Source organism: Pungitius pungitius, chromosome 11 (assembly GCF_949316345.1).
Source record: "Pungitius pungitius chromosome 11, fPunPun2.1, whole genome shotgun sequence".
Taxonomy (NCBI): domain Eukaryota; kingdom Metazoa; phylum Chordata; class Actinopteri; order Perciformes; family Gasterosteidae; genus Pungitius; species Pungitius pungitius.
Window position 1 is genome coordinate 10767613 of NC_084910.1, and position 14981 is coordinate 10782593.

The window sequence follows — 14981 nt, forward strand, 5'->3', positions numbered from 1 at the left end:
GCGTGCACATTCACAGGCGGGATTTAAGATGGCGAGACCCAGACCTTCAACTCATCGCCCCATCGCATCAGTGAGGGAATCTCCTGCGTGTGGTGACTCGCTGCCGGAGCGGTAGGAGTATCAGGAATTGAGTTTGAACTGAACCAAGAATTGATTGAACTATTATTTTTTTGGACCGAATCGAACCGGAACTCTTCATTGAGCTGAATAATCAAACTCACATTTGGACTTTAACTGAGTTTAAGGTGTCATACTTTCATTTATATTGAGTTAATGTTAGAATGTGATCTGAAACAATCTGTTCTTCTATGTTTGTGTCCCGTGGCATGGCGCTTGTGCAGGCCGACAGGGTTTTAAGGACTCAGGCGCAGGGTTCTCACAAATAAGTGTTCTTTATTTGTACTCACAAAACAGACGCGTGCTCCAACGTAAGTCTGACAGGGATCAATGACGCGACAGGGGACCACAGGCCCACGGGGCTTAAATACACAAGGAAGGTGCAGGTGATTGGAAACAGGTGGGAACACTCAGACAATCACGGGACAAGGCAGGAAGTGAAGTTAACCCAGGACCACAAGGAACATGAAACTTCAAACTAAAACAGGAAGAGAGACCAAACCGTGACAGAACCCCCCCATAAGGACCGGATTCCAGACGGTCCTAAAGGAGGGTGGAACCGACAAAAAACAGACAAGGGAGGGCGGGGAACCCGATAACCCCCGGCCGCCCAAGGGACTCCAAGAGTCGGCGGCGCGTGTCAGGTCCCTGACGGCCGTACCTCAGGATCCCGGGGGGCCGACCACTACGGCGGCCGGGCCTCAGGGTCTCGGGGGGCCGACCGCTACGGTGACCGGACTTCAGGGTCTCGGGGGGCCGACCGCTACGGCGACCGGACTTCAGGGTCTCGGTTCCCTCAAAAGAGTTGGAGATATGCAAGCCCTCTCGGTGGCCCCCTCGTGCTTGGAATTTGCACCCGGCATGGTGAAGGCGTTCTTACTACCTTCCCCCGGCTACATTCCTAAGGCCCTGTCCACTACGGTCGGGCCTATTCTGCTGCAGGCATTCTGTCCTCCTCCTTTTCTGACGTCGGACCAGGCGAAGCTCAACCTCCTCTGCCCAGTTAGAGCCTTAGACTTCTACGTCCGCAGGACCGCCCTGTGTAGGCTCTCCGAACAGTTGTTTGTGTGCTTCGGGGGCGCCCAATACTGGGGGACCGGTGTCTAAAAAGAGGATTAGCAAGTGGTTAGTTGCCATCACACTTGCTTATGAATCGGCCGGCCAGCCCACATCTTTGGCTGTCCGGGCCCATTCTACCAGGGGTATGGCGGATTCTAAAGCCCTTTTGTCGGGAAAAGTATTGCTGCACGACGTTTTCATGGCGGCAGGCTGGTCCTCTCCCCACACGTTTGTGAGATTTTATCATCTAGACCTTAACTACACGCCTGGAGCATAGGTGCTCTCGTCTGAGTGTGCGCACTAACTTCACACCACGGTCACTTGCTCATATAGCAGAGTGGGTATTGGCGTTCCCACAGCGTTTTTACACAGCTCGAGTTCCCTGAGTGGGAACGTCTCCGGTTACGAATGTAACCTTAGTTCCCTGAAGGGAACGAGATGCTGCGTATCGTTGCCATACTCCCAGCTTGCCTGTGACACTTCATTCGGCTGTTCAGAGATGAATGGTCCTGCCTTTGGGGTCCCTTTATAGCGTCCTGGTCCTGGCGTCGCCCGCCTATGACGTACCAGCTCGCCATTGGTTAGATTTCACACGTGCTTCATGACGCGGTTACGCAGAGGCGTTCCCACAGCGTTTTTACGCAGCGTTTCGTTCCCTTCAGGGAACATTCGTACCAGGAGACGTTTCCGCCATACTTCTACTTCTTCTAACTGAGCTGTGACCATGTACTTCCAAAAAACTTTTGTTGTTTCAACAGATTTGCTTATCATACCCGTTGTTGTTTTAAAGAATGCCTGTGCATGTCTTATCTGACCCTTAAGAAACGGTTCATGAACCTTTTTTTTTTCATAAGATCTCTTATTGCACCAACATATGGAGGACAAAAAATGACTTAAGTATAAATAAATACATACATGTAAAAATATATAAATAAATACAGGAATAAATAAATGTGTACATAAATGAATTGCTCAGAGCAGTGTGATCGCTCTTGGTCTACTTTTTCTGTCTTGATGTCCGCTCCTCGGCATAAGCTGTTGTTAGCATTTGGCTACATGGTGTTTTCAAACCACTTCAAATCGATTGCGATCGTGAGCAAGAAAGACACACTTCAGTTTCTGCTGGATAAAGCAGAGGACTTGTCTCAAATCAATGAAGACATGGATGTGGAACCAGAGGAGCAACACATGGACGTCCATCGTATATTTTATTCTCCTTTGGGGCAGCATGGCGCTGCTTCTCAGAAGATGCTGCAGTACGGAATAATGTCAAGTGATTTTTTTGGTTTTATTGACTATCTTTTAAAAGTGGCTGTATATCGTAATGTACGAAATGTTTACTGATGGTAACTTTTATGAACTTTTTACACGGTTGCCATTGAATAAACTCTTTAGTATATAAGATAATTTGCAACCCCATTACTTGATTAAATGAAGTTAAATGTGGTCCGATTTTGCACCTTTTAAATTAAGCACAATTGCATCAGTTTGACCCTTATGATGGTGCCGCACTCAGAAACTCAACAAGTGGAATATGTTTAACTTAAAATATGAATTGCATATAAAATGGATATGGCCAAATGTATTCAGGCATCAGATTCAGGTTAAAGCTCTAGTTATATTTAATTTATCTCTACAGCACATAGCTGCGTTCGGACTAACACAGAAACACAGTCTCTTAAAATAATCTTTTAAACTGCAGTTTGCAACAGATCGATGTTGACTTGTGATCAACATGTGCTGTTTGTACTGTGAGGTCATATTGCTTTTATTGTCTCTTCTGACTTTTGTCTTGTTGTTTTGATGACCAGAGTCCACGACCTATAAACGATTTCGATGAAACTGGGACTCAAATTCTGCAGCAACTTCCCAACACACAATGGAGGTTGGGCCTTGAATGCACCACACACACGTATACAAGGTAAGTGACAGTAGTCATTAACTGTTTAGTTATTAACTTGTGCACAGATTCTGATCAGATGAGATACCAACAGTGCTAACTTTATACCTTCTATTTCTATTGTGACGTCTGAAGGAGAGCTTTGCTAAAGTAGATTGCAAGTGGCAGCCAGTTATCTTATGCTTTTTAAGATATTAACACAGATTGTAAGCAGACTAAATTAAAACAATATTTATTTCCCCATCAAGATAGAAAGGGTCTGGAGAGGCGTTCATAACGGCCTACTTGGATCTCTCCTACTCCATCTTTACCTTGAGGGGGAAGGCCTTGCGACTACGTACCATAGCTGCTCATTTTCATCCAGAATCCAATGAAGTTATAAAACCAGTGATATTTACAACAAGGTTCTAAAATATAAATAACTAACTGAAAATAACTCAGCTCTGTAGAAATGTTGACCATAAGAATATAAACTTTCGGCTGAACAGACCCTTTAACCTGAACCCTTTTAACTGCATGTCCGCATGGAGGTTGGAGTTGACTGGACTGGACCTTGTGGTCATAGTCAGCCTGGTATTCTGGTCCCTGAAGTTCAGCTGCAACGCTTAAGGCAGGGGCCCCTGTCCAATGTGTTAGATGTCTTTGTACAAACTGAATGCTTAATGTCAGACGTGCTCCAGTAAATGCCTGTGTCACCAGCTGCATGACGCAGGGGAAGTTGAATAAATGCATATATATAAATGCGTATATATATATATATATATAAACATTATTTATAGTCATTTTTCTCAAATAACACTGAACATATTTGCAGTAACAGATCACCTCGTCCTTCTCCGATCAATGTATGGACCAAGTGAAGAGGAGAAGCTGTAATCAGTAAACAATAAGCACGTTGCAGAGGGAACTTGTTGGCTGAATAAAGCTTTGCACACCTTACAGGAAGGTGATCTGACGTCTCACAGGTATGAATAAATCGATAGTTCTTTTGTCTCCATAAGGAAAGACTGCTGCCTTCACGTTAAACAGGAACTCACAATCCCAAAGCTGCTCAGACACATCTCGCCTGGTAGAAGCCATGAGCTGCTAGCAGCTTCTAGACGCGCTACAGGAGCAAAGTGCTGGGATCAATTGCTTCTGTCTCGCTCCTCTATTTGACCAATCCTGCTCAAGAATGAGGTTCGGCTCGCCTGAGCTCATTTACATACGGACACAGAAATACAAGTATAAATAAATGAAGAAATACAGAAATGTAGAAATAAATAAATGTAGAAATACGGAAATGTTTTGGTGTAAACTTATATTAATACATTAATGTATTTATTCATTTTTCTTTACATTTTTTTATTTATACGTGTATTTATGCATTTATTCATACATTTATTCATTTATTTATTTATACTTAAGTCATTTTTCGCCCTCCATACCGACAGATATTGTCCAACAACATTTTTCCATTCATCATTGTGTAGTGGGTTTGGGAATGCAGCCTTTCGGCTGCCTCCTCCCCAACCAAACAGCCATGTATACTAACACAAAGCCCCCTCTTTGGTCCTGTGCTGTAGAGAGCGAACCTGCTGCTGTTTTGTCACTTTATATTTTGTAATCTTGTGTTTTCTAGGGTTGTCAAAAGGGCTTCTCATGGGTTTTTGAAGAAAGAAGCGTTACTCAGGGATCAGTTTGTTGAACACGTGTCCGATTGTTCCTGTCGCAGAGAACATAAACAGCTCGTCCGGGCCCAGGCCCCTGCCACCTTGTTAGATGTCCGCAGTGAGGCCTTTAGGTGGGAACGCCGGGGTCTTGGAGGGGTAGAAGCAACTCTGTCCCTGCAGCATTTGGGTTTCAGCACACAGTGCAGGGAGGCCATCCCGACTTTGTCAGGACCTGTAAATGTTCTGAGTAGGGTGAAATCAAGGAGATTCTCAGGACTCAAGCAGTTAAATCATCTCACCAGAAGTCTTGCTGCCCTTAAAAATGTTCCTAGAACTCAGTTTAATAATAACATGTGAAAACTGGCATATGTATGGCATCTGACGTCTCACAGGTATGAATAAATCGATAGTTCTTTTGTCTCCATAAGGAAAGACTGCTGCCTTCACGTTAAACAGGAACTCACAATCCCAAAGCTGCTCAGACACATCTCGCCTGGTAGAAGCCATGAGCTGCTAGCAGCTTCTAGACGCGCTACAGGAGCAAAGTGCTGGGATCAATTGCTTCTGTCTCGCTCCTCTATTTGACCAATCCTGCTCAAGAATGAGGTTCGGCTCGCCTGAGCTCATTTACATACGGACACAGAAATACAAGTATAAATAAATGAAGAAATACAGAAATGTAGAAATAAATAAATGTAGAAATACGGAAATGTTTTGGTGTAAACTTATATTAATACATTAATGTATTTATTCATTTTTCTTTACATAATCTTGTGTTTTCTAGGGTTGTCAAAAGGGCTTCTCATGGGTTTTTGAAGAAAGAAGCGTTACTCAGGGATCAGTTTGTTGAACACGTGTCCGATTGTTCCTGTCGCAGAGAACATAAACAGCTCGTCCGGGCCCAGGCCCCTGCCACCTTGTTAGATGTCCGCAGTGAGGCCTTTAGGTGGGAACGCCGGGGTCTTGGAGGGGTAGAAGCAACTCTGTCCCTGCAGCATTTGGGTTTCAGCACACAGTGCAGGGAGGCCATCCCGACTTTGTCAGGACCTGTAAATGTTCTGAGTAGGGTGAAATCAAGGAGATTCTCAGGACTCAAGCAGTTAAATCATCTCACCAGAAGTCTTGCTGCCCTTAAAAATGTTCCTAGAACTCAGTTTAATAATAACATGTGAAAACTGGCATATGTAGAAGGTGCATATGTAGAACAGTCTGGTCACTTTGCTACGGAATGTAAAGGAGCATATAGGCTTGCTTTTTGCTACCATAGCAGCACATACCAGCTCCAATGATGGACACTGCCCTCAGACTGTCGGGAAACTCACCTCCTGAACTGTTGAGCCAGTTCAGATGGGGGCTCAGAGTCTGCAATAGATTCAGAAGTTGGTGTCAGTTTCCCCAAATGTTACAATGTTGATGGGTGTTGATGGTTTGACTGGCTGAGGCTAAGTGCTGCTAATGGAATGGCAATACCATATGTAGGCTACCTTGAATTAGATGTACAGCTTTATGATTGTTAAGTTCTCCTCCAGCTCACATTCCAAAGGACAACTCAAATTTTCTGGCTCAATCCTTTTTATTTGGTTTTCTTTTGCCTTTGATTTGCCAGTTCAGAGAATTAGGTTGTAAACCTTTAAAGGCAAAGAACAGAAATTACTTTTCCAAATTAAACATTTCCATTGAAGTTTTAACTCGGTTTAAACATTTATTTAAACATCTTTGAATTTAGCAGTGTCCTCAGGTCCTGGCCATTACTCCTCCCCATCACTCAGGTTGTGTAAAAGTAAAGGGAAGAAGGAAGAAGGGGAGTCTCAGGGGGGTAGTAGTCCTGTAGTCCCGGATGAACGTTCTGTCGAAATTGGCAAACCCCAGGAAGAGGAGAACGTCATTAATTAAGGGCTGGAAAACAGTGGGAGCGTTAGTAAGGCCGAATGGCATAACTAGATACTGAAAATGACCTAGGAAATCCATGCAGGGGCTTAGGGTTGAGTCTTTTTTTCTCAACAAAAAAGAATCCTGCACCAACAGGGGTGGTAGAAGGCCGGATTATCCCTGCAGTTAGAGACTCTGCAATATAATTCTCCATAGTTTCTCTCTCGGGGCGTGACAGATTATACAGTCTACTAGTGGGAAAAGTGAGAGAGTGCGGTCCTTGTTAAAAACCTCTTGAAGATCATGGTATACAGGGGGAACTAAGGTCAGATCAATGGGGGTTCCCTGATTGCTGTACTGAGCGGCTTCGATTCTAGCAGGCTGAGCTGACTGAGTGACAGAGAGCTCCAACAGAGGATTTTGCCGGTGGACCAGTCAATATGTGGGTTGTGTACTTTAAGCCAAGGGATGGCCCAGAACAACAGGGGTTTCAAGGGCGGTCAGCAGGTGAAAGGAGAGATTATCACAATGGTTGCCTGAAACCGTCAAATCCACTGGTGAAGTCTAGTGGCTTATGGTAGTAAATGCCTCTCCATTGAGAGTGAGGGCAAGAATGGAGTTCTCCAGTGACTCGACAGTACAACCCAGTTTTTGAGCCAGTTGAGTGTCCAGCAGGTTAGCCTGTGCTCCAGAATCTGAGAGCCAGAGACATAGAAACCCTCCCCACACAGAGAGAAATCGGCAGCAGCAGGCAAAACTGTGAGGGTGATTGATTTATGGCAGTTCGGCTCATCAGTACACCTACGGACGAGCCCCGTCTTCTGGCCGAGACGGGCAAGTGGGAATGAAATGACGGGGCTTACCACAGTACAGGCACTCCCCAGCCCGGATCCGACGGAGACGTTCCTCCGGAGTGAGCCGGACACGGCCCAGCTGCTGGGGAAAGGTCCATGCTGTCTGACTGGGCAGCAACACCGGTCGGGGGTGGACGGGCTGGTCTAGAAGATAAGGAGAAAAGACTGGAGGAACGAGTGGACCTTTCCTGCCACCTCTCACGGAAACGGTTAACAAACCAGATGACAAGGGAGACAAGAGCAGGTATTACATTACATATTATTTAGCTGACGCTTTATCCAAAGTGACTTTCCACATAGAGATACAAACTCAGAAGAACAAGTAACAAAAATGTCATCAAATAAGCAGTTTCAAAACATGTTATAGAAAGTGCCATTATAAGTACAATTTAAGTGCTACCATTTGTTAGTGCTACGGTTTGCTAGTGTTTTAGTCAAGGTAGAGTCTAAAAAGGTGTGTCTTGAGTTTTCGACGGAAGATGTAGAGGCTCTCTGCTGATGTCATCGGAGAGCTCATTCCACCATCTGGGAGCCAGGACAGCGAAGAGTCGCGATCTCGGCGAGTGCTTTTCTCTCAGTGAGGGAGGAACAAGCAGCTTGGCAGATCGGAGTGTGCTGGTTGGGATGTAGGGTTTCACCATGTCCTGGATGTAAACTGGTCCCGATCCATTCACAGCATGGTACGTGAGTACCAATGTTTTGAACTGGATGCAGGCAGCCACGGGTAACCAATGAAGAGAACGGAGAAGTGGTGTGGGAGTATTTCGGAAGGTTGAAGACCAGTCGAGCTGCTGCATTCTGGATGAGCTGCAGTGGTCGAATGGCAGTAGCAGGGAGACCTGCCAGGAGAGTTACAGTAGTCAAGGCGGGAGATGACAAGAGCCTGAATCAGTACCTGTGCCGCCGTCTGAGTGAGAAGGGGTCGTATTCTCCTGATGTTGTAGAGCGTGTATCTACAGGATTGTGTTGTCGCTGTGATGTTGGCAGTCAGGGAGAGTTGGGAGTCAAGTGTCACGCCGAGGTTCCTGGCATTTTGAGTGGGGGTTAACACGGAGTCGCCGAAGTTAACAGGTCCTGAGTGGGAGAGTTTTTTCCGGGGGAAGAAAAGTAGTTCGGTCTTGTCGGGGTTGATCTTCAGGTGATGAGCGGATATCCACTGGGAGATGTCAGTCAGACATGCAGAGATCCGTGCCGCCACCTGAGTGTCCGAGTCGGGGAAGGAGAGAATTAGTTGGGTGTCGTCGGCATAGCTGTGATAGGAAAAACCATGCGAGCGAATGACGGAGCCAAGGGAGTTGGTGTAAATTGAGAAGAGTAGGGGACCCAGGACGGAGCCCTGAGGAACTCCAGTAGTAGGACAAGGTTCCGACACCGATCCTCTCCAAGTTACCCAGTAGGTGCGACCATCAAGGTAGGATGAGAGAAGAGAGCGCGGAACCTGTGACACCAAGTTCCTGAAGGGCGGAGATTAGGATCTGGTGGTTTACTGTGTCGAATGCTGCAGAAAGGTCCAGAAGGATGAGGACGGAGGAGAGAGAGGCGGCTCTAGCAGCGTGGAGTTGCTCCGCGACAGCGAGGAGAGCAGTCTCTGTGGAATGGCCCGCCTTGAAGCCTGACTGGTGGGGGTCAAGGAGGTTGTTACGATAGAGATAGGAGGAGAGTTGGTTAAAGGTGGCTCGTTCAATATTTTTGGACAGGAAGGGAAGAAGGGATACCAGTCTGTAGTGGTTTTCTTCAGAAGGGTTGAGGGTGGGTTTCTTCAGGAGTGAGTTAACTCTTGCCTTCTTCAAAGTGTTGGGGTAACAGCCAGATAACAGAGCATTGTTAATGAGACAAGTGAGGAAAGGAAGAAGATCGGGGGCAATCGACTGTAGATTGTGGGATGGAATGGGGTCGAGGGGGCAGGTGGTGGGATGGGCAGAGGTTACCAAGGTAAGAACTTTGTTAGGAGACAGGGGTGTGAAACAGGGAAGTGAGGGCGATTGAGGGGAAGTCTGTTGGATATAGTTGGAAGGTGGGTTGGAGAATGAGGAGCGTATGTCAGCTATTTTTTTGGTAAAGTAAGTGACAAAGTCTGGAAGAAGGGGGGAGGGGGGAGGAGGACTGGGGGGTTCGAGGAAGTTAGTGAAGATAGAAAATAGTTTTTTGGGGTTGGAAAATGAGGACTCAATTCTGGATTTGTAGAAAACGCTTTTTGCAGCGGGAGATGGAGGCAGAAAAGTGAAGTGACTGAAACGCAAGTCTTCAGGTTGTTTTATTTACGCCATTTCCTTTCGGATGCTCGCAGAGTGGCTCTCGTAGCACGCACCGGTTCAGCGGAGCTGGAGGGGATCTGCCAGCCCGTCGAGTCTTAAGCGGACACAGCAAGTCGAGAGAGGAGGACAGAGTTGTTAGGAGATTCTCTGCGGCAACGTTCGGATGCAAAAGTGCGAAAGAGTCGGTTGAGGGGAGAGCCGATAGAACGGAGGAGGCCAGGGAGGGGGGGGAGAGTGAGCGAATGTTACGGCGGACGGGTATAGAGTCGCTTGATGGGGTGGGGTCGTTAGTTGGGGAGAGCGGAAGAGAGTATGAGACAAAGTAGTGATCAGAGACATGCAGTGGAATTACAGTGAGGTTAGTTGTAGCGCAGTTCCTAGTGAAGTAGCTGACTGGCAGTTCCAGAGGCCTCCTGTGACAAGGTGGTGGACATGTGTGGAGCGAGTGGGGTAGGTAAGGGAGGAGAGATTACGAGAAAGAATTGATCTAGTCCGGGGGCGGTAGTATCTGCGGGTGGAAATTCGAACAGGTGCAGTGATAAAACACATAGTTACAAATGAATATGTAAGGCGCCGCACTCAGCCGCCCCGAAGACTCCACGAAAGACTCCTTAGTCTTCTTTGTTCTGCTTGTCTTGACTCCACGAAAGACTCTTTAGTTGTATTCGTTCTGCTTGTCTTCGTGCGGAGGGTCTTCGCTAACGCTTCACCTAGTCTCCAGTTAAATACTCCTTCGTTAGTGGAAGTCGGCTACGGCTGCGCTGACCACTCCCCCGTCGTTAGGAAACAACAGGTTGATTGCCCTCAGCCGAAACTCGTCCAAATGCAAAGCGACAAGCACTTTGACACCCTAATCAGTGGACAACAACAACAACTGGCAGTCAAGTTAGCTTAAAACAAGAAACGGTAACAGATAAAGCAGTCAAGTTTGACTTAAAAAGAGCAGAAGCAACAACAAGTTTAGCAGACTAGCTTGGTTAAACAAAATATACTCAATCCGAATTCAAGTCAGCTGGAAGTCTGAAGATCTGGTAGAAGAGATGCACACTGGTAAGGTAAGTCGGCAGGTTCATCACAAGCAGCTAATTCATCCTTTAACTGATCATTTAGCCCCTTTCTGAATACTCCCCCGTAAGGAAACATCATTCCCCAGAAAACCGTAGCCGTCCGGCTGGCTCCTCCCCAACCAAACGGCCACTTAAAAAAGGCCTTAGAAAGCACTTGCTGTCATGGCCTCAGTCCCATTTGGTCCTGTGCTGTACAGGTATATGTTTGCTTGTGTTGGTGTGAAATTGTATGTCTTAAATGCTGTATACTAACAAACCCCCCCTTTGGTCTTGTGCTGTACAGAGAGAACCTGCTTGCCCGGAAGGCTGGCACAGGTCTGCAGGGAGGACTCAGACGCAGGCTTTTCTAGCAACAAGTTCGCTTTAATCAAACGGAAGCCATGCACCAACGACAGGCAGATGTAACAAAGACAATGACGCGACAGGGGACAACAGGCACACAGGCCTTAAATACACTAGGGAGGTGCAGGTGATTGGACACAGGTGGAAACAATCAGACAATCACAGGACGTGGCAAGAAGTGAAACTAACCCAGGGACACAAGAGACACTGCTGCTGTTTTGTGACTTTATATTTTGTAATCCTGTGTTTTCTTTAGTTTTTAGTTCAAGAATTTTTACACCTCCCTTTCTTAATGGGTTCAACACTTTTTTTCCCTGTCATTCGATTTAATTACACACAACTTAATTTCTTAACTTATTTGTTCATGTTTCTTTATATATATATATATGAATTATTTAGGTGGTGACTGACCTCTGGTGAAAATGTCAGTTCAACAGTACTATAAACTATTTAATATACTTACTGAAAAATAGGGACGTGTTCAATACTTATTTTACCCACTGTAAAAATAGCTGTTAAACCGTTAGTAAAACAAGTAATGCAGGTTGCCCTAAAGTAGGGTTTTTTATCAGCATATCTGTTTTTGTGTCTTTGTTTTGGCCACATCCTGTATGTACTTTCACAGAACCGCCTCACGATGTGTTGTTGTCGTTCGGAAAAATATTTCTATCTAGAATCCTGTACTACATTAAATTAGTGTTTTTCTAATTTTGTCCATTTCCAGCTTTATACTTTTTTGTAGTCATGACAACTGCATAAGTACTACTTCATTGGCAGCTGCATGAACTGAGAAGGAGGAGTGATCAGGGAGAGATTGAGTAAAGGCACTAGCAGATAGAGATCATCTTAGAAAAGACAGACTCTCTGCACCAGAAAAATGGGCTCTGGTAAGATGCTTTACTTTTAACTCCATTGCTTTCACATTTCACATACTATAATTTCTAACTAAACTTATTTAGTAAACTTAGGATACGTAAACAATATTCTTTAGCAAATAAGTCATTTTCTGGGCACAACAGCAATTTGGTGCGAATTGGATGAAGGTTAACATCAATTTTAATTTAATGTAAAGTACTCTGTGACTACTTCACCCGACAGTAACAGCTGGGGTAACTATGGAATATGTACCAGAACAGGAGCATTCTAACACAAAATAATAAAAGCTACCAACTTGCATAGAGTTAACAAAAACAGACCATTTCAGGTTTCTGGTCATAGAAGTCATTAAATGATCTGTTTCTCAATGATTATTGTGGATTATGTTGAAGAAACTAATGTGTATTTTACATTTCCTTTTTGTTCAACAGATAACATCACTTCCACTACACCTCAACCAGATGAGTCTGGTGGGGTTTCGAGAAATCTACGCATCGTGTCCCTGTTCGTCTACAGCGTGGTGCTCGTGTTTGGGATTCTGGGGAACGGTGCAGTCATCTACGTGACGGGCTGCAGGATGAAGAGAACCGTCAACTCAGTCTGGTTTCTCAACCTGGCTCTGGCTGACTTCCTCTTCACAGCCTTCCTGATTTTTGCGATAATGTCTGTCTCTCAAGAGCACCAATGGCAGTTTGGAGAATTCATGTGCAAGCTCAACGGCTTCGTGGCTGTAGTCAACATGTTTGCAAGTATCTTTCTGCTGACAGTCATAAGTCTGGACCGGTGCCTGTCGACCTGGGTGGTGGTGTGGGCACAAAACAAGCGCACCGTTTGCAAAGCACAGGTCACATGCGTCGTCGTCTGGATGACTGCTGTTGTCTGCAGCATCCCTTATGCCCACTTTCGGGGGCTTGTGGTCATAGAGGGCAATATGTACTGTGGTTATTCTGGAAACATTACTCACGAACAAAAATATTTTTTCGACATCTTCCGCTTTGTCGTGGGCTTCCTCATCCCTTTCTTTGTAATACTGGTCTCTTATGTTGCAATAGGGGTTCGTGTAAGCCGTTTGCAGAGGAACGGGAGAAATAGATCTCGCCGAATAATTTTCTCTATTGTTGTTGCATTTTTCCTCTGCTGGTTGCCCTTTCACATTTTCAGTTTAATTCAGTTGTACACCACTAACCAAAATGTTCGCAATACAGCCCGTATTGTGGGTCCTCTGCTTGTGGCCCTAGCTTATTTGAACAGCTGCCTGAATCCGATTCTCTATGTTTTCATGTGTGAGGAATTCCAAAAGAAGCTCAAGTCGTCCATCTGCTTGGTCCTAGAGAGCGCCTTGGCAGAAGACCACTTGTCAATTATGTCGCCTCGCAGCTTGTCGTCACAATTTTCTCGGATAACCCTGAGGTCCAACTCCACTGCACCCACAGAGACGAAAGGCACTGCCACTTCCTTGAACTTTGAAGAAAGCAAGATGGTCATCACTGTGGAGAGAGACGATGAGACTGAATAAGGTCTGCAGAGCCACTTCTATAACACAGAAATCCCAGAGGAGAGAGACAGTGAGCACCAGTGAGGACTGGAGCTCAGGAGATGTAAATCAAATGTTTCCTGATCAATTTGGATTTCAATGAGTTTATTTTGGATTTTAGACTATAACTTAAACAAGTGTTTTAATTTATCGTTGACACAACATCCGTGTAAGCACACAACTTCCATTATCTCAGGTTTATGCAGCCAAATGGTGTGAAAACACGGGTGGGTGTACGCTGGCTTTAAGATGTAAATATGTAAAAAAAAAAAAAAATAAACAATGAATAGTTTTTTGCCATGAAGCTGTGAACTTGATCAGAAATAGTTACAATTTGTGAGACAAAGAGACCTTTTGTATCTGTGTGTTAGTATGCTTTTGATGCCTCAGCTTCTTTAGCCAAAGTGATTGATCGAGAAGACTTTTGCTTATTTGATGAAATTTCACTTTCTTTTTTCTTGTTCTTCAGGGTTTGTATCCTTATGGTTGAAATTCACTTATTCTGAGTTGCTTTGGATAAAAGTGTTATTTAGCTAAATGGCATGTCATGTAAAGACTATCACACAAGCCTGAGCTTTAATAATCAAGCTGTACAAATTTCAGTAATTAAATTTTTTTTTTGGAGATGTTCTCTTCCTTCTATATACCCCTATACACACTACACACCAGACAGTGTATAACCATGAAGGAGTAAATATGCTTCACTGGAACGTATACTCTGCAAATCAGACCATTCCCAGAATACTTGAAAACCCATAGCAAAATAAAAAATCAGTTCAAAACAAAGGAAATTGAAAATAAAATAACCCCATGGGGACCCATGATTGTTTGATGTGTGTATTGCTAAAATAGCAGCCTTATCTCCTGAGAAACAGTTTTGTTGTATGCGGTCTCATTTAGTTCATGAAAAGCATCTGATATCACCACAGCACTGAGTCCTCCATTATGCATTTGTGAAGACCCTTTCTGTGCCTGTGTGGGTGGCTACCTAAGATCCACGCTGCGATCAAACAACTTAATAATGTAAGCGTCTAACAATTTGAAAGAAAGAAGAGAAAAAAAGTTAATTGTACAATAAAGTTAAAGGCGGAGTGGCCACACTTGAAGCAGAAGAGACGTTTACTGCACATTTCTTCCTCAATTGTTTTGAAAATTTGCATTGAGTTTACTTTGTTTGTGTTGATTTGCCTCAGTTATGCCCTCATCCATCTCTTTGCGCTTCTTCCTCCAGTGCTTTGGGAATTGGGCTGATGGTCTGAGAAAATAACAAGATAAACACACATGTTCCAGCTGATATGGTGTGAAGACACACAGCTCAGTTGAAAAATAGACACTTGCCTTTTACCAGCAGATGATGGTGACAAATCCCTAAAGATCGCAAGTGAAACATGAAATCTCAAAACAAGCATACTTTATATTTAATGTAGTTATATTACAACATTGATACATTTCACAA

At 44.7% G+C, this 14981-nt stretch overlaps 1 protein-coding gene across 2 annotated transcripts; it reads left to right on the plus strand.

Moving 5' to 3' along the window:
• Positions 1–5917: 5917 nt before the first annotated feature.
• LOC119197483 (C3a anaphylatoxin chemotactic receptor-like) lies at positions 5918–14306 on the plus strand. Of its 2 annotated transcripts, XM_037453832.2 has the most exons (3): positions 5920–7695; positions 11057–12002; positions 12423–14301. In XM_037453832.2, exons 2-3 carry the CDS (start codon positions 11993–11995, stop codon positions 13505–13507), a joined length of 1095 nt encoding a protein of 364 aa, XP_037309729.1. In that variant the 5' UTR covers positions 5920–7695; positions 11057–11992; the 3' UTR covers positions 13508–14301. The 2 variants fall into 2 exon arrangements, with proteins under 2 accessions (XP_062421725.1, XP_037309729.1); XM_062565741.1 differs by having other exon boundaries at positions 5918–7695; positions 11057–14306.
• Positions 14307–14981: the final 675 nt, after the last annotated feature.

What these genes read in the sequence shown, in the direction of transcription:
- LOC119197483 (XM_062565741.1), top strand. Translation starts at nt 12,344, where the DNA reads ATGATCTGTTTCTCAATGATTATTGTGGATTATGTTGAAGAAACTAAT.